At 39.8% G+C, this 23,286-nt stretch overlaps 1 protein-coding gene across 2 annotated transcripts in view; it reads right to left on the reverse strand.

Annotated features, from left to right (window-relative positions):
* EIF2AK3 (eukaryotic translation initiation factor 2 alpha kinase 3) overlaps positions 1-23,286 on the reverse strand; it is a 44,780-nt gene that overhangs the window by 20,136 nt on the left and 1,358 nt on the right. Inside the window, exons 1-4 of one of the 2 annotated variants that reach the window (XM_052780792.1) lie at positions 18,153-18,171; positions 17,569-17,698; positions 2,510-2,704; positions 434-564 (exon numbers count right to left, since the gene is read on the reverse strand). In XM_052780792.1, the coding sequence (XP_052636752.1) occupies positions 434-564; positions 2,510-2,689 (311 nt within the window). In that variant the 5' untranslated portion in view covers positions 2,690-2,704; positions 17,569-17,698; positions 18,153-18,171. Of the gene's footprint in view, positions 1-433; positions 565-2,509; positions 2,705-17,568; positions 17,699-18,152; positions 18,172-23,286 lie in introns of those variants that run through there. The other variant, XM_052780791.1, reaches the window with a different exon arrangement.

Consider the following 23,286-nt stretch of genomic DNA (forward strand, 5'->3'; position numbering starts at 1 on the left):
GAGTAGGTAAAGAGCTTAAAAGTGAATCAGTAGGTCATAAGAAGACTTTTAAACTGTCTCCTTTTGTACAAAAATCAACAGTTGGAACAAACATTAGTGACATTCGCCTTGTGCAGTAGAGCAGTGACAAACTCTTTTGACGTATGCAAGGACAAGGAAAACAATTTTCATTTGATTTAGAGGGAATACATATGTGCACATCTTTTCTGCCTAATCATCTATAAAACTGAAGTTCAAGACATTTTTCAAAAGCAATGAAGAGCAAAGGGGTTAGATCCTAGCCAACAGCCTGGTGCATTCCTTTCGTTAACAATCTAAACTCCCTTGTGCAATTCCTAGACTAATGAGAGCAAAAAGAAGGTAAAACCCTTAAAACGTTACGTATTAAGAACTTATCTCTATTGGACTGTTTCTGAACAATTCTTATGCTTACTTTTCATTGCCACTGCGTGGTCCAACCGCACGGACTGTTTTCTGGGTTCGGTGTAATAGGAGCGTCTCTTCCTGTTCTGTTTCATCGTCATCCCACCGGCGACAGCCCATAGCTGAGCAGATGTACTTCACCTAAGGGACAAGGCAAGAGACTTGCACATGCTTTGAAATTCTGAAGAACTTCAAGACAAACAAATGTAATCAACAGCAATATTCAAAGCTAACAATCCTTACAACATATTTTTGGCTCACAGGCTATTTGGAGCTCTGTGATTTTAGATGCTCAACTTGAGGGATATTGAAAAGCCTGGTTTAAGAGATAAGGGCTTTTCAGAACTAGAATTTTCAAAAGATTCTAGTAAGTCTACAGTTTGGGCTATTTTGACTACCTTTTGACTGTATTTTGCACGTATGTCTACTTCTAACAGAAAGAAATCTTAACTCTCTCTTTTTCCACCATTTCTATGGACATCGAGAGAACATTCCTACAAGACCCACAGCATAATTCTGCTTTTGTGCCATATTTGTCTCAGCATAACTCTATTAGCTTCAAATGAAGTACTATTGATTTATATAAAATAGTGCAGAGCCTTCCACCTTTGCCTTGTCAGCTATTAAAGGGGAAAGAAGACCTTATTTAACTCTCACAGTGACACAGACTTTGCAAGAGTCCCAATCTCAAACAGAATTTGGATTATATGGGCAACTGCATTTTGAAAAGGGAGTTGAACACACCTTCAGAAAGTCTGGATCAACATCATACTGCCAAAGACAACAGACTGCCCAAACTCTCAATGAGGAAGAGTAAGGCACTATTTTTTGTATGAAGCACCTTCGTTACTGTGAGCATAAGCCAGGAATCAAAGCAGAAACCGAAATTTCCACTTCCTGAACACTGGGGGAGGAGCAGTCTGTTGGTGCATAGTGCCCTCTGCTATCAATGAGGAAATCAAAATGATTTCATGAACTCTTGTTTTGGATCTATGCTCTTTATCACTACTGACTACTCTACACCATGCCACAGAAGTGTTCTACATTAAAATCTATGGTCAAAATGAAAAACCTGATTTTGTGGAAAACAAACATTGGAAGTTTAAAATTCTTAAACTTTTTTTTTTTAACTTGTTTTGAAATGCACCAATGTTTCTGATTTAGCAAATCTCTGTTCTTCACTACACAAAGTATCTACAAGCATTTTAATGACATCTGACACTAAGGAGGGGGAGAGATGTCAATTCTAGGACTCCGAATAACGCAGTTAATTCTTGTGCTTTTTCTAGCCTTTTTTTCTTCTGTGTTTTTTCAAAATATACACCTTTTAACCAATGGATTTTGGAAGAAAAATACATTCTGAACTAGTCAGATAGCAAGTAGTTTTCAACTTAACTTTTGGAGATAGTAAACTCACTGAAAACAACTACAAGTCTTAAACTTTTGCATATGTTGAATGTTTTTCTTGTTTTCATCCAGATATCTCTCATTAGTTGTGAAAAATCTGAAATTAGTTGTGAAAAAAGCGTGTCACCTAAAGCTTTCTTTGATATGCAGTAAGCTGAACAGCAAAGTTCAAGCAGAGCTATATGATCAAGCTGAACTCCTCTCCCAGCTCGGTAGAGAAAGGGGTCATCCCTCTTTTTTCCCCTCACTCACCTCTGGTCACAACCGCCCCGTCCCTTCCCTTGTGCTAGCTCTGGCACTCCCCAACCCCTTGCTGAGCTGGCTACAGCTAACCCAGCACAAAACTAATCCAATAAAAAGTGAACAGTTTTCTGTTGGGTTAGCAAGTTGAATCAGCTTAGCAAAGTGGGAGACAAGTGTTAAAGCCAGCACAGGGGATACAGCAGGAGCTCACAGGCAGGAGAAGATTGCAGTGGGGGCTCAGCCATACCATCTAACTGCACCAGCTGTTAGCCTTACTCCAGCCCGCTGCAGCTGTTGCCCAGGCAGCTCAGATTCTGCTCTTTTGTGCCATGCAGTTGTACACTTGAGCTGTACTGCAGTTTCAATCTCAAGAGCAACCCATTTGTAAGACAGCGCTTGAAACACACACCCAGAAGGCAACTTTTCAGGCTCTTACCTTCCCTGAGTATGAGCTCAGCCCATAGGTCGTCAAAGACTTTCCCCCGACTAAGACAACGTCCTCGCCAAATTTGTAGGATGACTCAAGAAGAGATTCAACTGTGAAAGGAACTGCTTCCATGCTCTCTCGATCCCGATCCCACTGGAAAAGGTCCCCATCCAAGGAAGGGATTATCATCTTATTTCCAAATACCTAAAATAATTGAATTGAAGGTTAGCTACCATTTAACCACAATTTTATCAAAACACACAGATCACAAATGGAAACAGAAATGCTGTATAAACAAGTACAGTGCATTATATTCCAGTATCCTATTTTATGTTTTTGTATCCCAGAGTCTTATTTTTCAAAGTTATACTGAAGACAGAAAACTTTAAGGCATTCAAATCAAATCCGTATTTCAGTATTCTTAACTAAAAAACAGTTCAGCATGTGACACTTCTTCCACTTTAAGCAAAATATTTTAAAGCTCAATCAGTTGATAGATTAGTATTAATCCAAACTGTAGAAAATATAATACTGGCAGAAGCATTCTTGAAGAGACAGTCACTGGTTAAAGTGCAAGTTTTGCAGATTATTTGTGGTAGTTTCAAGACAGTGGCATTGTAGGTAAAGTTCTACTTCATTGGTTTTTTTCTAGAGCTAGTTTACTGCTAAACACAGAATCAATCACTCTCTCTAGATCAGAAGACTGAATTTGGTTTTAAAAGAAAAGCTGAGGCTCTTTTGCAATTAATGACTACTCCAGAACATCTACCATCCTGTAAAGCAGAGAGCACAATTATCACTGAGATCAGAGCTCGTATTTCACCTTTGCCTTCCCAGACAGTTAAATCTAACTTCTCCTCCCCAGAATTTCTTATGTTTTAGGATACCATGCCTTTAAAATTTGCCTGGCTTTTTGTTTAAACACACAAGTCAAAAAAAAAAAAAAAAGTCTTCACCAGGATACGGCTTTTCAGCCATTAACACTGAGATTTTCAAGGAGATCCTAGTTCGGAAGTATGAGTCATTGTCAATGAGTACTAAGGGACTTATTAAGAAACTCATTATCAGCATGATAGACCGTAACTAATACTGTGGAGCCACAGTGGCTGTGCCCATCAAGAACAGTGAGAAACCGTAGTCCACATAATCTTAGCTTTTGAGTATATGGATTTACATGGAAGATTTTAATGCTTTTTCAGAACCTCTGTCCATTTGGGCAGTATCCTACAACATAATTACATTAAATTCAGACACTTTACACATTAGGATTTAAAGACTACTTCTGGTACATGTATATTAGTCACTTCAAACAAAGTGTTCCTGCTCAGACTCCAAGGCACAGATGCGTATTACGAAGCCACACAAAAGATCCAGAAGGTTTCTGGTTATTATTTCTGGAACCACTGTGAGGATCTGAAACCACTTCTCCTTCATGATTAAAATTCTCTATAACATGAGACTTTTTATTTGTACTAATTGGGTCACAGACAAGCAAAGTGCATTAAGCAAAGCTGGGATTCACCTAAACAGGAAGGGAAAGACAGATCTTGTAAATGCGTGCATGTCATGACTGTTTGACACACCTCATTCAGAGAGAAAATTTAGGTGAGTTACCCAACAATGCTGGCGACTTATTTAAGATCCCTAAAGGATCCAACACTGATGCTTTCTGGGTTTGAAAATCCTCATGATGACTGACAATTAAAATAAAAACTCCTCTCAGGAGCACAATGTGTAATTGAAGGGATGGTAAAAGTAAACCGCCGAGAGTAGCTGTGAAGCGCTTTACAAAGCAAAATGAGTTATGTTCTTTCCCTCCCAGATATTCACCTTATGGCAAAACAGGCCAAACATCGTGGAAGAAACATTGCGTGAGATCTGTGATGCACAAGAAATGTTGCATTATGGCCTACCATTGGGCAGGAAACATACACACACACACACAGGTCTATACATATGTTTACAGAAATAAAAAAAAAAGCAAAAATTTTGCAGGGAGGGGTCATTTGTAGAAATCACCTGATCAGTGGAAAAATAAAGCAAATAAGGTTTACATAAACACTTATATTCAAGAGCAGCCTTGTGATCTTGAGAAACAAAGGCATGCAGATTTTGAAAAACACCTTTTTAAAAACAAAAGATGCCAGTGCCAAAGTTGCAGCTGTAACCATGTTAGAGTATCCTGTTAAAACATTCAGCACAGAAAAGATCATAAAATGTTTTTGTAATATATAATTTCAGAAATGCATAATAATTTTGATGACAACTTTTAGACTGTGCAGCTGTTACTTTGCATTAATAAATCCTCTCTAAGGTTTCTTCCTGCACGTGGTCCAGATACCTGTAAGTAGTTTGGAGGCCCACACTCACCTCCAGCAATATGAGATATTCCATACATAAATAAGAATGAACAGCAAAGTTTCTTTTTACAAGCAGTTTTCCAAGCATACAAAAGCCAAACCAGCTCCTGTACTACTGTTTCAGCACACACAGCCCAAGCCCGGCAAACCTAGCCATCAACAGACTTCAAGTCAGATCCTGAAGAAATTCTACTGGCCATCAGTCAGCTGAATTCATATAGCACAATCAAACTAGATGTGTGCCACTGGCAGCTAGACAGCCACTTGCAAGTTCAGACCTTCAGATACACTTGCTGGAATCCAGAACCGCAATGGCTTTGTCACGCAGCATGCTCCAAGGGCTGCAGACCATCCCCTCGGTTTGTGAATAGAGCAGGCTGCGGTGCAAACTGCCCAGGAATCACTGCTGAGCAAGGAAGACTCTTGGTGGGTAACTCTGCAAGCTCTGGGGACAGCATGACACACGTCACCTTAAGTGCTTCCCTTGTCCTGAAGCTCTTGCTCCAGGGCCTGAATAGGAAATTTTCCACTAGCGAACAACAGGCAAAACGGTTTTTTGGCCGTTTCTGGGAACCACACACCCAAATTCTCAACACGCATGAAGCTCACTCAGCAACACGCACTTGTATACTCCCAAGGCATGGGTCAAATCAGGTCATGGCTTGTGTGCCTTCAAAAATTCCCCAACAGTGGGGCACTGTCTGCTCCTCTGTTAAAACCTCGGTCCCCATAAGCTGCAGAGGACAGACGAGACTGTTTCGGTCATCTCTGCTGATCACCTGCCTGTGCTCCCAACCTTGAGGGTGCCTACAGGAGCAGCACGACCTGCGTGACATTGGGAAAGGAAGGCTGAGAAAAGACACAGCTGCTGCTGGTGAACACATCAGGAAAGGGAGCACAGGCAGCAGAAAGAGCTATTGTTGAAGGACAATGCCAGAGTACGAGCAGATGTAAGCGCAAGCCAGACATTTAGGCTACTAACCATCACAAACGTGGTATTTCACAACAGAAACTGAGAAGAGAGGGGAAAAAAAAAAAATCACCTTCTTTTAAGATGAATCTATCTATAAATGGGATTAGATGCCATAGTGCTGACCAGGGACTGCACCTGATTACCACAAAGGTCGTCTTCTACTAAAATAGCTTTATTTGAAGAATGGGGCAGGTATGCAAATGTGCATACTTGCAGGTGCCCACATACACATGTAACAAAAGGCATTTGTGTCCACTTGCGCTTTTAAAAGACATCTTTTAAAAGAGCAGTTTAGCCAGAGGCTTTAGAAGGACATTAATAATAACAACTCCTATACGAGTTATGCAGCTCATTCTCTAGTACATCAGTAACAGCAAAGGGACTTTCCTTGAAAGTACTAGCAACGAGCATCGGCATGCAGCTCAGGTAAAGGAATGACATCACCCTGTATCTCAAAAGCATTACCTCATCTCCTAATCCAAGGAGTGAGTCACCCAGGCAGTCAGCTGCAAATCTCTTGGCACAGAAAATGTAGGTTACCAAGATGCACTTACACATTCCTCTGATCTGTCAATGTAAATAGCTATTTGTTCAGCTTCACTGGTCAGCAATATGGCACATAATTGTTAAGTGGCTTGTCTTTCAGAAGTAACACTTAAAAAAACCCCCCACATTAACTATCGAGCCCTAACTGAGACGCTGCTCTTTTGCTCATTAAGAGTTTGAAGCTGAAGTTCTCCATTGGTTCGGCGCAGGGTGCCGCAGCCCTATCAGCGGCGCTGGCTGCTCAATCTCCAGGCCGACGGGTGAGGTAATGCAGTTTCTAAAAAGCCTTCACAAAAAAGCAAAAAAGCATAACGATCCGAAATGGCATACGCTACCAGGGAATTTGCTGTCTAGACTCTTTACTGGAAAGGAGGGCACTGCACACGAGGTTCCACAGCAGGTTGATCGGTGCAGGAAGAAAGCTGCTGATTTGTAGCAGTGGAGAAAAGAAAAAAAGAAAGAAAATATCGTGTAAACAGAGATCAAAACAAGCTGAAGTACTAAAGCTTCCATGAGCTGTTTAACAGTAAGTGTGACATTCATTTCCCATGCCTAACACTCTTTATCACAAGAAGCAAAAATCAAGCCTGCTCAGATGCAGGCACATCTGAGACAAGTCTGGTGCCAAAACAGTCAATATTATCATTTTCAGATGGGCTGGACTTTCCAGTAACTCTGAGGAAATAACTAAGCACAGGTAAAATCTTTTCCTTAGAACAGGAAATGTTATGTCTTTCTCTTTTTCTAACACTTCAGCTTTTGCTTTTCAAACCTTACTCTTACATAAACTGCAAGAGCTTAATTCCAGTTACTAATTAACTAAGACTAACCTATATGATCTTAAACGATACTGGTAACAATTTTTTTTCCTCTACAGTTACCTCTACAATAGGATCACTGTAACAAAAAGGATCAAAGTCAACATCAGGCATGTTCTTAAGAAAGCTACTTCTCAGCAAGAACTATGTCTTTTAAGCCCCTTTAAAATTAATCTAGGTAACATATTAAAAGCCATATACGGCAGCTTCACTCTAAAGGGTAGAAACAAGAGTCTACACAAACAAATCTGGGAAAGAGAAAGCAATCATTATGTGTTCCACATTTTTTTTTTAAATTCATGGGTGTACAGTAATACAGGTATCCATACTATAAATGTTTACAGTATTTTCAGGAGATATCTCTCTCTCTCTCTCTAAACACACACACACACACACTGGGCAAGGTCCTGAGATGTCCCTAGTTCAGGCTGATCTGGAACTGATTTATCGTCTGCTCTTTTTGGTATGCATGCAGGGAGGTATCACTGGTTTATGACTTCCTTCCAGTATAAGAGGTTATTTCTCCTCTTCAGCTTGGATTTCAGGATGTTGATTCATCTGTTTTCCCTTTACCTACCTGCAGAAATCCTGAAGCACAGGGCACTACAAGGATGACAGCATGCTGTTTCCAGCAGGCAAACCCTAATCAAACACGCGTACACTGGGATGAAGGGGCCAGCTAGAGTCTAAGGAGATATTTTTCTTCAAACTTTCTGCAAGGCGCAGAACATCACCGCTTCCTTAAGAAGAGAACAAAGACCCAGGCACTAGTACAATCTTTTGAAAAACAAAGGCTGTTGAGCTAAGCTACTCCACTGCCTAAAGCACTGGTAAAAGAGCAGAGTATTCTTCAGAGCATACAGTGCTGTTTAACCAGCCAAGGAAGAAGAAAATTGACTGCAAAGGGGAGTCCATGATTTACATCAGTAAAATGACCTTCTTAGACATGTTCAAGGGCAATGAGGAAGCTGAAGCAGGAAACACCAACAGACAGGTGGTTGTTTTGTCTAGAAAAACTTTCCTTCTTGTGAATGCCATCACTTCTGATCTCAGCACTACACTTGTTTACAAAGTGCGTACCTGTTCCTGACCACCTCCTGTTTCCGTTAACCAGCGTAAGTGCCCAGACCATCTTCGAGACCAGGACCGTGAGAAAGGCTGCACTTGGACATCTGATGAATCAGTATTTTATGGAGCAGTTTATGGAGGCAGGATTACGTGGCCTTCCTCCTCTGAAGAGGTAAGAGCCAGCCTGTGCCAGAGCGGCACATCAGAGAAGCCATGGAAATAGGTTTCGTCTCAGCTGGGGTGTGACAGACCCAAAGGGCACACCAGCTCTGCACAGCAACAGTGAGCGTGGATGTTCCTCAGACCTCACGATGACTTTCACCATCAGGCTGTATAGCTCACCCAGAAACAGTTCACGGGATCAGTCAAGTGACCAAACCTGGTCCCCTGCTCCTGCCCACATCAAGACCCGTATGACAAGTTTGTATCTATTACGGTCTTTCTTCTCCTTCCACTAACCCTCATACTCCACAAGCTGGTAGTTTCTATTTCATTTTTTGTTGGTTAGAGAAGACTGCACCAAGTCATAAACAACTTTCACGGCCCTGTGTTTTGCGTATGATAAGTACACGAAGTGATGCTGTAATCCTGTGCTGGATGAGTACTAAAGAACTTGTTTGAACACTCCTTTTTCTCTCTCCTCAAAGCAGCACCTGCAACGTCCTTCCAACAGCTTCATTAAATTACTATAGTTGGTACCTCTGTCGTGATTCTACATTTCAGATCTTAAAATCTGATCGCGTGTAAGCTACCAGGGTCCTGACAAAACTGCCTTTTACACAAACAGTGCAGAAAGCAACAGATGACAGCAGCCCAGTAGCTTGAGAATTATACTCTCCTTTCCAGTGTCAGGGGTACAGCATCTTGTTCGTCTTGAGTTTGCCATTAAAAGAATTAGTCCTACTCTGGCCTCTGCCCTCCCTTGAGCAGCCATGCAGGGAAACGGAGGAACCTCAGTGTGTTAACCAGACCACCCCACCTTCAAAAGAGATCAGGGCCCCAGTACTGTTTGCTGTGCAATCAAACAGACCCTTCTTCTGAAGGCTAGAAAACTAAACCACCACTGTTACTTTAATCATAGTCAAACAAGACTTGGGATTTTGACTACAGAGATGCCAGCCTGCTTTGCTGCCATGGTAACAGACTTTTAAAAACTGTTCTCCTTAATAATAAAAAAAAAAAAAAAAAAAAGCACGGTGCTTTAAGAAAGACTTTATTTTGACACTATTCCATCCCCCTCTAACATCGCAAGTTTTATTAACAAGAAAAGACTGCAACAGTCTTCTGGAACTTAAGAGCAGTCCTTTCTGAGACAAACCAGAGCTGCTGCTACTGAGCCCATCACTGAGCTCCTTAAAACTAATAGCACATTAGGGAGAAGATCAGTGAAGAAAATTAAAATTACCCAAAACCTTGCCTCTACAGAAACAGGCCCTATACAGAAGCTCATTAGCCACCACATCAAAATCAGTACTGTGCCAGTATTGGGATGTTTGAAGATGGTGTTTTAACTCCACCACCACCTCTACCCGCCCTGCTCCAACCTCTGTTGCAGACTACCCAGGCTCCTAGAGCACCAGCTGGGAGCTAAGCAACATGCTTCTCTTCAGAAGTGGGGAGAACAGGCAATAGCAGAAGCCCATGTCACTTCGGGATTTAAGCTGATCTCTGCCAGACCTTGTGTGTTTCTTCCCCTGGCCCTGCCTGGACAGGGTGGTTTTTTAGATAAGGACACAGAGTCCATGTGTCTTGAAAAATTAAGTCACAGAGCAACTCCTATGGAAAAAGAGCCCAATACCGGAGGAGAACAGAACACGGCAAATGCACTGTCTCCTCTTTCAAGGATGCAAAGAAAGTAGAGTGCATGAAACATGCAGTGACTCTGACAGATAGATTAATAGTTACCTGCGTATGGAGGACAAAGTCCAGAAGAAATTCGGAAATTAGATGTCAGTGGCTGTGCTGCTAGAAGAATGATTTGCTAAACTAAAATGCTTAGCACTTGAAACAGGCAATTTCTTTTACAGAAAAAGCTGTAAGCTGGAAGTTCAAAAAGGCTTTAGGGCAGAGTAAATCACTTTGTTGTATATTGGGCAGCTGAGCTCCAAATATCCAAGTTATCCATTCCCTGTGCTGAAATAGGTATTTGTCTAGACATTACTAGATTTGATCCATTTTAATATCTGTAAACACTAGAACTGCTTAACAGCCAATACAAAACATTCAGTGTACCGTATGTAATTAAATTACAAGCTACTATACAGATAACTAAACATCAGAGACAGTGAGCTGATGGTAAACGTCCTTTCCAAGATTTGCAGCACTTTGACCATGTCTGTGAGCAGAAGAAAGCTGGTGACAAACACTAGCCGAGAGTGACTCTGAGAAACTTTCCTGGCTTTGTTCGAGGCAGAGCATCACTTGTGAGGAGTGGGGTTGAGAGCTCTGATATGACACAAGCCACAAGATCTCATTCCGTAGCTTCCCATGTGTCTCATAACGGAAGTTGTCATGCCCCCAAACATCCTTACAGTACGAGTGAGAGGACACATGTCAGCACTTTATCAGAGCTTTATCAGTGCTAACTACATCAAGTGTCAGCAAGAAAGCCACCAAACTGCAGTTATAGGAAGTCTTTTGTTTTTTTAACTGAACAAGACATTGGACTAAGATGACTGAAGATGTGCAGTTTCGATAGATACATAAGACCACTTGTCTAAGCAATAGCCCTACTTGTCACCTTGACAAAAATCATGATGCTGCATCATACTAACCACTAATTCAGCTTGGGCATCCATCAGCAATTCCCCTTCTCCACACATTTACCACTTCACGTTAAAAAGTTTGGTTGCATTTCCTAGAAGAGCACAATTTCTGGCTATCCAAATATTTTAAAACAATTAGTCTTTTGCTGATGACTTTTTGTCCACTAAACATCATTAGAAGTTTATTTTCAGGAGAATTATAAATTATATTTTTTAGTTTCACCAAGAAAGCAGCAAAGATCTGTACTCAGAAATCCACAGGTCTCTCTAGCAATTCTCCCAAGCCTGTCACCTATTTGTGCCCATGAACACTGTGCATGTTTCCAGCAACAGAAATGGAAAGAACCGCTTATGCCACCAGGAATCATAATATATCAATGTAGTTAAAGAGCAGTCACATCTATTCTCTTCTTGCAAAACACAGGCTCCACTCCCCTTGATAGCCCTAATAAGCCTTCTCTGCCTCAATTGCAATTAGAATTTATCTTCCTTTGAAGTACAATTCTGGACACTCACTTCTTATTCATTATGAGCTTTGCCAGGAGCATTTAAGACACTAATATCTCTCTCTCTACCCACAGGCAGCACAGGATCACATTTCCTTCCCCTGCAGAGGAATCGAGATGGCAGCTGATAACCTGTCATGGGATCTCTTAGTACGCAGTATTCTCAGTTTGAAACTGGTCACCTCCAACCTTCAACAAAATTGTTGTTATCAATCCCCACATCTTGTATTTCATTTAGTACAATTTAATTCCAGTTCTATTACTGAAAACCTGTACAACAGAGAACTGGATAATGCTCTAGTCCTCCTCTACAGGAGTGATACCTTCAGCTATCAAAGCATTTGGTATCTGGTGGTCCTATATCTGTCTCAGTAGTACACAAAAATAAGGATCACCTACAGAACACAAAGAACTCTACTAGAATACTCTTCCAGGCAACTAAAATTACACCACCATACCTGCAAGGAAACAGAGTTTCCTCAGATTAGTCATCTCAATAACAAGTCCACTGGTTTATACTCTGCCTGCTTGAACAGAGTTGCAATTCGGAGCTTTACAACTGGTCACAACATATTAGAGCTGGAAAGTAATTTTACAGCATTAACAGAAATTTTTAAAATTTTATTCTTCATTTTGTTGAGTAAAACTTTGATTTAGAAAGTTTCATACACACTCAAAGGCTTAAGAGAACCAACTTGTTATTCTCTGTATATGGAAGTCTGACCCCATTGCACAGGATTTGCTCCTGTAAGCAGCCTGTACATTGCACAAAGACTCTTCGAAGTGCTAAGCAGGAAAGATTGCTTCTGTTGCTGTTGTGCCTCATGCCAGATGTTTTAAGATGCACAAATACATTAAAAGTTAAGATTAACACTAGTGAGCTAGACAGAGCCAGTTGTTTTTAAGCAGAATCCCAAGAGAAAGCCATTTGTTCAAAATGTTTGTGTAGTTCGAAACAAATCTCCTTTTTGTTTGTCCAGTGACTGTTAGCAGAGTCAGAGCAGACGTATACAGGTTTAATAGAAATTGATAATATTCAGCACTGTATTCAACAGCTGCTATAATAACCTTTTAAGTGAAAATCCTCAAACAAGTCTGACTGACAGTCTTAAGTATTCCCCACCCATGCCCAAAACAAACATATCTCAGCTTCTCATTGGATGATATTTACAGGCAGTGACTTAACTGAAAAATAACTAAAGTAGAAAGCCATGGACCAAACAAAAACCTCATTTTTATCCAGGCTAACAAAATGCTGCTGCAGGGGTGCCCTAAGTGGTGGGTATGATTGTCCTAAACCTGATGTCACAAGATTCAAAGAGACTGTTAAACTGTTTACTCTCCCTTAACCTCTGGGAGGGCACATAAAAGAATCCAGAAATCACGATTTAAGCCCCTCAGAAGGCGTTCTGACCTCTTGTCTTGCCCTGACCTTCTTCAGTGTGGGTTTTGCAATTTCTTCTACACCACAGCGTAAGAGGCCAAAGGATGAGAGCTGCTGAATTTCTTCCTGCATTCCCAAAGCAACCCAGGACAGCTTTTGGCTCTTCTCGGGCTTGACTAGGTACAGAGATTACCTTTTCCAATGCGCGGGGAAGTGCAGGCAGTCAGCACCTTAAAGTGACTCCCAGGTGCCTGGAACTTAGTATTTCTTTTGGGGAACCAAAGCACCGAAAATTTGAAAATGTTTATGATGCTGATAAAGGGAAGAAAAAAAAAAAGAAACAAAAAAGATACATCCATACTGTACATTAAATCCTGTCACTAGTAGAGCCTTGGAAATTTCAAAAATCCTCTCCCAACTCACTGCTCTAAGCATCAGCCTATCCTCTCCAAAGGGCAAAAAAGGAACAATCTGCTAGAGATATGTATGGGTTCACTTTGCCTACAATGCAATTAGTTTTCAGCTGACTTCAGTATAAAACTTTGCATCTCCACATTTCTCTGGAGGAAAAAAATATAATACTGGGCTATTCCACAAAAACATGCCATTTTTACGTCCAAAAAAGATCACACAGATGTCTAAGTTTGTAGAAAAGTTTATTTTATGTGGCTATAACAATAAAAAATGGTAAGAATTTAAAATATATACAATGCAATTCAAAGACACTGAGACCCTTTAGAGGGATAAGAATGTTGACAGATTTTGTGACACAGCATAACCCAATTATTTCATTTTTCCAGGATACAGTGGTATGTTTACTATGACTGCTATAAACGTCAGCCTTGTGGACTGAAACTCATTTTGTCCCATGATCCCCAGTCTCTCAAATAAGGAAATAAGATGCTTACTTAGGGATTAGTCTGTAACAGCCAAATCAGTTACTTTTATCGAGTACATCCCAGTGTAGCATCTGGTCAGAGCACTGAAACTACTACAACTGGAGCTGCCCTGTCAGGCTGAACTCCCTGCAGCGTTCCTGACAGTGCAAAGAAAAATTGCGTCACAGTCGTCAATGTATTTTTAAGCTGTTAGTCTCACATCATCACCACCACCAAGTCTCCCACTTATTCTCCCCTTTCCCATCAAACATCAGCTACCAGCTTTTTCACAGGAGTATCTCTACCATTTATCCAGCCCACGGTAGGCTTTTTTTTCTGTCTCCGTCTCTTCTCCAGCCTCCCACCGTCCCATCAGTCATGCTAGCCACTATTGGCCAGTCTTTTGAATATATAGGCAAGCTCACGCTTTCATTTCTCTCATTAATAGATTCTCATAAAAGAAAGATGCAGAAGCCCATTAAGTAATTTAGTATAAAGGTGTGAAGGTAAAAGAACGCATCACCCTCATTAGTAAATGACAACAGTCTCATAATGATGGGCTATGAACCATTTCCACTGCTTGAGAGGCAGTTCTCTATTTTCACTATGATTAAGCATCATTATTTTAAAAGGCTGATTCTCCCAAAAGTATTCTCTTTTGTCTAAGTACAGACGATACATCTATTACAAAGCTAAATATTAAAGAGTAAATTAAAGTGTTTTCATTAAAAGTAAGCTCCCTTTTAGAAAAGTTGAGATTCAATGACCTTACCCTGAACTTCAACAGGCAATCTTTATGTGCAAGTAACAAGAAATCTTGGAGTTGTAAACATACAGCTTTTATAGAGAAGGGCTTTTCATTTTAACACAATGGACAGGGAAACAAATTTTTTAAATTCTTATACGCAAGACCAAAATGCAAAGTCATACCTTTTCAGCATTGGCACCCTGACCATGATTGTTTGTTGGAGTTTAGAGCCAAGGAATGAATTTTACCATTTTACTTACCCAGACACACAATCAGTAGTTCAGCAGCCTTTCCTTTCTAATTGATCCGTTCACATGACAAATGATGAACATCTCACTTGTCAGTGTCTTAAGCAGTAGTTTCAAGATCTGAAGTGTTTGACAGAGCTGCTGGAACATTTGAAATTTTACTACCTCGCTTTCCTAATTAACACATGAGCTCCAGACAGCCAAGTTCACATTTTACAGTTAGGCAAACAAAGTAACTACAGTTCTATTAAACACTGAAAGTTTGAAGATCTAATGTCTTTTCTTAAAAGGCACTTGGAAATTAAATTGATGCTTTCGCACCAGGACCTGGAACTACAGTTCATTGCACTCTCACCCAAGATAGGTAAAAAAACCTCATCAAAACAATTGAGACACAGCAGCACACACTTTCCTCACTCTGAAAGAACACAAACCTTTTAACACTGCAAGTGTAACGCAAAAAGTTTCTCATCTACCGTTTCTCTCAAGATGTATGTTAACAGCTTACATAATGATATTGTTCTATGATGAAGATAATACTGTGGTTGAAAGCACAGAGACCTTTTTCACCTCAAAATGTTGGAAGAGGAAGAAAAAGCCTCCATAGTTAGTTTGAAAGGGTAAAACTCAGCATGCCACATGCCCAAATCAGAAAGGAAATACCGTAGAGTGGGGAGATGACAGACTCTGAGACTTCAATAAATTTAATATTTTGACCCAAACCAAAATTGTCCCAACAATTTTAATGAGGCCAATTACTCACTCAAGTAGTGTCTAGATTCACTGCATGAAGTCTTCCAGCTGATACTGACAGCAGATTAAACATTTAAATATTTATTTTAAACATTTAAATATTTAAATGTTTAAGTGTAGTTTATTTGGAGTATTCATCACTTTTGTTTCTTGTTAAATTCTGTCTTATCTTAACAGCATTTGTTTACATGACAGTAAGTCTATATTCATAACACTTAACGGCTTCTAAAAGGCCAGAATGAAGTTTTACTTCCAAAATTAGTTCTCTCACAGGCTCTGCATCTTAACTGCCAAAATCCATCAGTCTCTTTGGCCACAGTTGTAGAAATGAAACAATTTGAAAATCCATCTGAAAACTTTCTCTATGCATAACAAACGCTCTTTAAAAGTGTATTCTTATGACACCCACAACCTACTAACTTGTAGCCACAAAAGGGAATTAAATATTGCACGGACAAACTACAATTTCTGTTGTCTAAGCACCAACCTTTAGTTTCTACAGTCATACCACATTGGAAAAAGATCAAAACTCTGGACAGACCAGTTGAGTGACAAAATCTAGATTTGCAAAACCACTTCTATAGTATTAAATGCTTGCATTCTTGAAATCTTTTAAAACCTGGGCTCATGTCTTGATTTGTAGTGAAAAATGAAGTTTATATTTGCACAGATTTCAAATGTGTGTTTTATAACCAGTGGTTCTATTTTCACTGTGGTCATCAGAAACTATTTGCAGCAACAGATAACAGACCAATTTTTTTAAGTATCTAGCATTGAAAACATTTGTGAAGGACCACAGTTTATAACTGACACCTTCCTCTTTACAGAGCTCTTTACAGTTTTTGTATTCTTTTCAATTCTGCTCTAGAACATATTTTTTGGGGGAATTTCTTCTTTCCTACAGTGTTTTTTCTTAAACACAAAAATACATCTGAACAACTCTCAGAAAGTTGCATCCGTAAATAAAATTCTCTCTCAGAAACAAAGGAACACAAGTTAACACTCACATTACTTTTGCAATCCAAGATACCTATTACTAGCTCTCATACTTACACTACCACAGCAACAGACCAAATCTTTCCTTAGACTTCTTTATACCAAAACAGAGGTCATGTAAACAGACAGCAGCAAAGAACCACAAGCAGGAAGCTCATACAGTCCGAACACCCCTGAATTCAACTTTCATTCTCCAATGGTCGTCATGCAAAAGCACGATATAGGACTGGTCATCAAATCCAACCATCCACGACAGAGAAGGACCGTGCACTTTGTCATCACCACAAAGTACCTCTTAGTTGGTATATTTATTCCTCCTAATCCTAGGAGAGAATGACTCACGGTTCTCACTTTTTCAGTGCAGAAAAAAAAAAAAAAGGCAAAAAACTTCCTTCTAATTTCTAGCCTAAGTTTATTCAAACTGATGGTGGAAATAGCACCAAACAAGAAATTTAATTCTTTAGATTTCCTTCTTACAGTTCATCAGCAAGAATTGATGCAACCCTTTACCACTCAGTACTTCAGGGTGACCTTCAGCACTATTTCATTGCTAACACATTCTATTTCATAGGCAGCCTGCTTATCTGGGATAAAAAACCCCAATTCTTTCTTTATTAAGTCACAAGGACTTTTGCTTTTCTTAAGGGGGGGAAAAAAGGAAACAGCCAGTACTTGCCAAAACACACTCTAGTAATACAAAGCAGATGATCCTTTCATTTGCTTCAAATTGCAAGTAACTTGTTTTCAATCAGCAATTACATACAATTCCCAAACTCAGTTACATCATCTAGTTTGATAGTTATCACATACGTCAACTGCAAGACTAAAATGCTGACACACTCTAGTTTGAAATGGCAACATGATGTAAGCACTCCAAATAAAAGTTTGAGAATAGCTGTTAAACTTTATCCATACTAACTTTGCTGCATTATTTAACATCTATCAAATACAGAGAAAGTTGCCTTCATTTTATTACAGAAAATTCTGGTTTTAAAGACTTAATCAGGAAAAAGCTTTAGCCTTACCTCTGGTTTACTGAGACTGGATGACACAAGAGAACCTGATCCCACATCCAGATCCCACTGTTTTCTCCCACTGTTTTCTGGATCCAGTGCAGCAATTCGTCCATCCAAAGTGCTGATAATTACTAGAGATCTGCAAGTTGGAAGCATTCACAGTCAAAACTACAGCCATATGGAGTTTATCTATTAGCTGCTTTCTATATTTAATAGAGTGCACCTCCAACTTTAAAGTTAAGTCTATATAGTCCGCAAAAGAGCAATTTAACTTGGTAGCTCTACCTAGACCAACAAGAGAGAGTAGAAAAGTTGAAGTCTTTGGATGGATGTCATAAACTAATTTACATGCTATAAGACACTTTCAGGGGAAGATAGTTGACTTTTTGCTCCCACATGCAGGTGTTACCACTACGACACTGAATGAAATTATTTTCTTTTGAGATATTTACACAAACAGTATAGATCCTATTTTTTCCAGTCCCTTCCACACTAATCTTTAATACATCCTTTCAAAACACCCTAAACCCAAAACTACTAACCCAGCAAATCAGTATGTAAGAAATATTAAGTCGCAACTAAGTTTTCAGTACCTCTGGAGGAAACATGGAAATCCTGGAGATTTGTCGAGTCTTAGAATAAAACAAGTCTCGCCTAAAGCATACACGGGACACTAGAAACAACCTCCAACGTCTTCAGACAACAAAGCAAGCAAACTGCCTTATGCAGCTTAGGCTTTAAGTAGCCTATCTGTCTGGGGATACATGGTAATGGCAGGCTAGCTGTTAATTTCTACAGCGCCTGAAGCTCATGATTTTTAGTAAATCTTGTTTCTTACACAGCAGTGTACAATTAAAATAAGCTTTTCTGGCTGGGCTAGAATTCAAGCATTAAAATAAAAAACAAGCAAAAAAAAAAACCCAACCAAAAAACTGAACAACACATCAGAGACAAAACACTGACAAGGCATTTTTGAAGGGCCTTTTTTTCTTGACGATTGATTGTTTCACTCTGACCTGAAAAAGCTGGGATGTGTTGGCAGTTTTGGCTTGCAGCAGGCTCACGAATCTTCAAAGGCTGTGGGAGTAAAGCTTGATCACTTTATACACTGCTTGCACTGAGGGGGGCTGGATCTAGTGACCCAGAAAGACCTTTATAGACATTGGTTTCAATGAGAATAAGGAACTGTGCAAATAAACCTGATGGGTAGATTAACTATTTTCGGGGGGGGGGGGGGGGGGGGGGGGGGGGGTAGGGTGTGAAAGAGCGGCGGGGGGAGGTAGTGCACACACAGACATGTATATGAATCATTACTTTAAACAGTAAGGGACACTAGATTGTTGTGTAGCACTGAAGCCAAATATATTCACTTGTCCAAAGCCACCAGTGTAGTAAGCTGAAGTAGGGAGGAAATGATGGGGGCTATTGTTTTTCTTTGAAGAGGGAAAAAGTAAAATCATGATGATAAAAACATGTTCAAGGATACTGGCTTATTACATCACCTATAACAAAGGTCATGTAAAACATTGCTGTTTTACACATAAAAGTAACCCACACATTTTACAGGACCTTATACTGTACTACAGCACTACATTGTTAAAGAGAAAATTAAATACACCTTTCACCTGTACCAAAAATAATATAGCAGCTCCTACTTCTGAAGGTGGCCAAGCACCACATTCCCCCAAAAGCTTAGTTTAAGAAACTGTTAGAAAAATACCAATTGTGCAAATATTTGAACAGTAGGATACATGAGTTTTTATAAGCTGAGTACATACAATTATTCCAACTGTACAGAAACCAAGACCGGGTTAATAATAAACTGGATTGTAGGAGACTATTCAAGCACCGTAAACAAGTGCTCACACACTAAAGGCCTTGGACACACATTTAACAGAATCTGTTTGCTTTATGGTACAATAATTTATCTGAAGTCCTCTAGCACTGCATAAAAATATTATTCCAAGTGGGTCTATTTAAATTTTATGTTGATCCAGCTGACAACTAGGTTATAAAAAAGGTAGAAACGTAGCTAGAATGGAGGGAATTTTGGCAGTAACACTGTAGAGAAGAAAAATCCTAAAATCGTACTGTGAAATGTTTCCTTCCCATCTACCCCCATTGTTTTCCTTTATCTAATTCCTCCTGCTTGACTTCTCCCTCAAGTACCAAATGTTTTATGCCTTTGTATCTTACCTTCGCGCATCTTTCCCCACAAGATGCAAACCTCAACCCTCCCCAAGAGTTCTCATTATTAAAGCCTCACCACTGCCACCCAGACGGTAGTTTTGGAATCTGTACCTCCATCATGACCTGTGGTCACCCAAATCATGGTGTAACCACACTTACGTTTTAAGTTTAGCTGATTAGGGAAGGGGGGGGGGGGGGGGCACGAAACATGCCTTCAAAGGGAACCTTTGTACCAATAGCACACACTTTGAGAAACTGGTTTAACCAACCGCTTCTCCATACCCTAAAAATCCTTACTTTTCCTGGGTGCAACGGTACTCTTTATTAGTGCCCTTGGCCACCAGCTCTATAATGGACTTCGTTTCACAAACTCCACCTACTGAGCAAACACTTTGGTGAGACATAGGAACAGGACCAGCTCAGCTGTACCTAAATCTTGCATGTGGCTACCTTTAGAACTGGAACTAGGCGCAAGAAAAGCATACATTTCTCTCTGCTTTTTTAATGAGTGACTGACTGACTCATTTTGAACTAAACAATCATGCTTCCGGTCCCATCTTCATGTTGCTCTTCAACAATAATCCTGCGCGTCAGAAAAAAACTGCTAAAAATCCTTACTCTTGTAACAAATTCCTTGCGTTACTTACTCTATTTTTCTATAAATTAAAATCTTAATACCTGTTCTCCCCATCTCTGACCGACTCCAGTGAGTTAAAATCCTGTCACTTGAACTCTAATTGGTATAAGACCTGCAATTTGTCTACATGTGCCCCAGACCCATGCTAGTGTTACACATTCTCACTATCAGATTTTCCTTTTTTCAAGCTTCCTGCCTTTCTCTGTGAGATTTCACTGCTTGCAGCTTTGCATACTGAGAGTATGAGGTAGTAACAAGAGATCTTCCCATCTTTCAGGTAGTCTAGTCAAGCACTAGATTAACACATTCTGATAAAAGCAATTTAGGCAACTACTTCAAGAAACTATTTCAGAGCTTAAAAACAGGCAGGCAACTTGCTCTTTGTCACCCCACAGTGCTATCGTAAGTTTACCGTAGCATATTGTGCCCAATTCTTACGGCAAATTCTTATAAACACCAGTAGAATATGGCCACGATTCAAGAATAAAGAGCTGTCCTTTTAACCATCTCTTTGCAAGCCTTTGCTGGCTGAAGAGGTTAGAGGTACCTGCAACTCCATTACGTTAAACTGAAATAACGATATTCTGGGTGCATCTTTGGGATACCTAACTGACAAGTTGCAAGGAAAAGGAATTCCTGTGTTAGCTTCTATTTCGGTTAAACCTGATAAACTCTGTTATTCTCTGCAAAACGATACCTTATCACTGGCTTTATCAACACTACCTCCTGACTGGGGGTAAAGCTTAAAGACTACCTTGACCAAAGAAGTCAGCTTCCAACAACATACAAGTTTTCCAAGAACACTACCAAACTAGACCTCAATTCTGCATACCATCCCACACAAAACACAAAATATTACCCAACTTAAGGTCAAAGGTTAAAAGGGCAAAAGTCACAACTATAATGCCAAGGAAGCGAGGAGGATAGAGACAAACAGCACCCAGGCTGCAAACTCTTGAAACAGCAAGACATTTGTTGCAGTAAATCACTGGCTACACTAAGGAGTGAATCACATCCCACAGATATAGAGAGGGAAAAAACCCCACCAACGCAAAACCAGAATTGCAATAGTCTCTATAAGCCTGGACCAGAACAAAAAAAGATACAGAAAGGAATCACTCCAAACTAGGCAATTACTTAAATCCCAGGATCCATCAACCAGGCACCTGAACAACGAACATCAGTAAAATGAAGACGACACTTACGCATTTCACCTTGCCTCTAGCTGCTGCTCCAGAACATATTATGAACCAAGTGATGGAGAAGAAAATCCCTTCTGGGCCCTTGCAGATGGCCTGCAGAAGGACTAAAGCAAGGGGCCAGTACAACATAGTGCATACAAAGGTATCTGTAATCACAGCAGCTGGCAGAGACTAAGCTAATACTACATAGCCACGATTTTATTTGCACTTTGTCAATACGAAAACACATCTGGACGTACTTCCCCCATCCCGACCATGTACAAACAGCCTCTACAGTTAAATGAAAATGTTTTCCTACCATTTCCTATCCTCTTTCACTCACAGACACAAGCTTGTTATTGAAGTGCAGTTATAATGTTCCCCCTTGAAACTATGCAAAATACCTACTACAAACTTCCACATATATTGACAAAAGGCCAGTCCTGGGCCTTAAAACCATTGTTTATATCCCATCATGAACACAGCCCACTTTTTGAGATCAGGTGGTCTAAGCACAGCTCTGTTCTACTTTACAGAAGTGAAGGTATCTGATTTACCTACAAACAGAAGAAAAGGGCTAAGATTGCAAGGGAAGATGTAAACAGGATAGGGGATGAACACTTATTTAGCTCACCTACACCCTTCCACTACAGAAAAACTTTGTATTTATTCAAATAAGTTGGTTTTGTTCGAAAAACAAAGCAGAACTTATCATCAACATTTACCACTACTGCTGTTTCAATTAAAAAACCAAAACCCTAATAACCTCAACCCTCAAAAACCATTTGGGACATTGCAAATACGGTTGTTTGTCAAACTGGAACTCTAAACAGCTATTCCAATTTCAAAACCTGCATGTTTGTATGTAAAGAACACGGTAATTCACTAACCCTCACATTTTCTTCCAGGAAATTAAAAAATCCTCAAAACCAAGATGATTACATTCATTTGCCTAGAGCAAAAACAGCTGAGGTTTGGGTTGGGTTTTTTTTTTCAGATTACACTGACCTGCTATATTATATGGATATTTTATTGCTGAAGAACAATTAGCTGAGGTGAATATAGATCTTGCAAATACAGATGAAAAAAATAAAGAAATGCAAGCAAATACTATGGCCAGGCAGCCACTCTATTTTATTTGATGACAGCAAATCTATTCCTATGCACTAATCAATTAGAGAACAGCTACATTTAATCTCAGGCTTAAATTACTAAATTGAACATCTTTAGTTTATTTTACTTAGTTCTAGTAGTCAAACAGAAAATTCATTTTTAAATATTTTCAGGGCTAAATAAATGAAGGTCTTATTGAAAACTGAATACAGTAGAATTGTAATAAACTAGGTAGGATTTTGATGACCTGATACACAAAAGAACGATCCTGTTGCTAATACGTGAATAGATTTTCCTGAAAGAAAAGACGGTGCCAAGTTATCAGCCTGTTTCTTGCTCTAAGTGAATGCTCAGGTAAACTAGCAAAAAGCTTTGGGCTTTTCATTTTTAGAACAGGTCCTCAAATATAGTAGGCACTTAGTCATGCGCTTCTTCCTTTAAACTCTGGCTGTGGCTTATCACCTCATCTTTCTCAGCCAATTCAGAGACTGGAAACAGCTCAGTAACATTTCTGCACTTGAGTCATTCATTAAAATCTTCCTTTTGCCAGAGCTTCTTGCCACATGCGGTTATTCCCCCTCGTTATATTCTGAAACTTGTTCGGCA

This window comes from Harpia harpyja, chromosome 2 (assembly GCF_026419915.1).
Source record: "Harpia harpyja isolate bHarHar1 chromosome 2, bHarHar1 primary haplotype, whole genome shotgun sequence".
NCBI lineage: Eukaryota > Metazoa > Chordata > Aves > Accipitriformes > Accipitridae > Harpia > Harpia harpyja.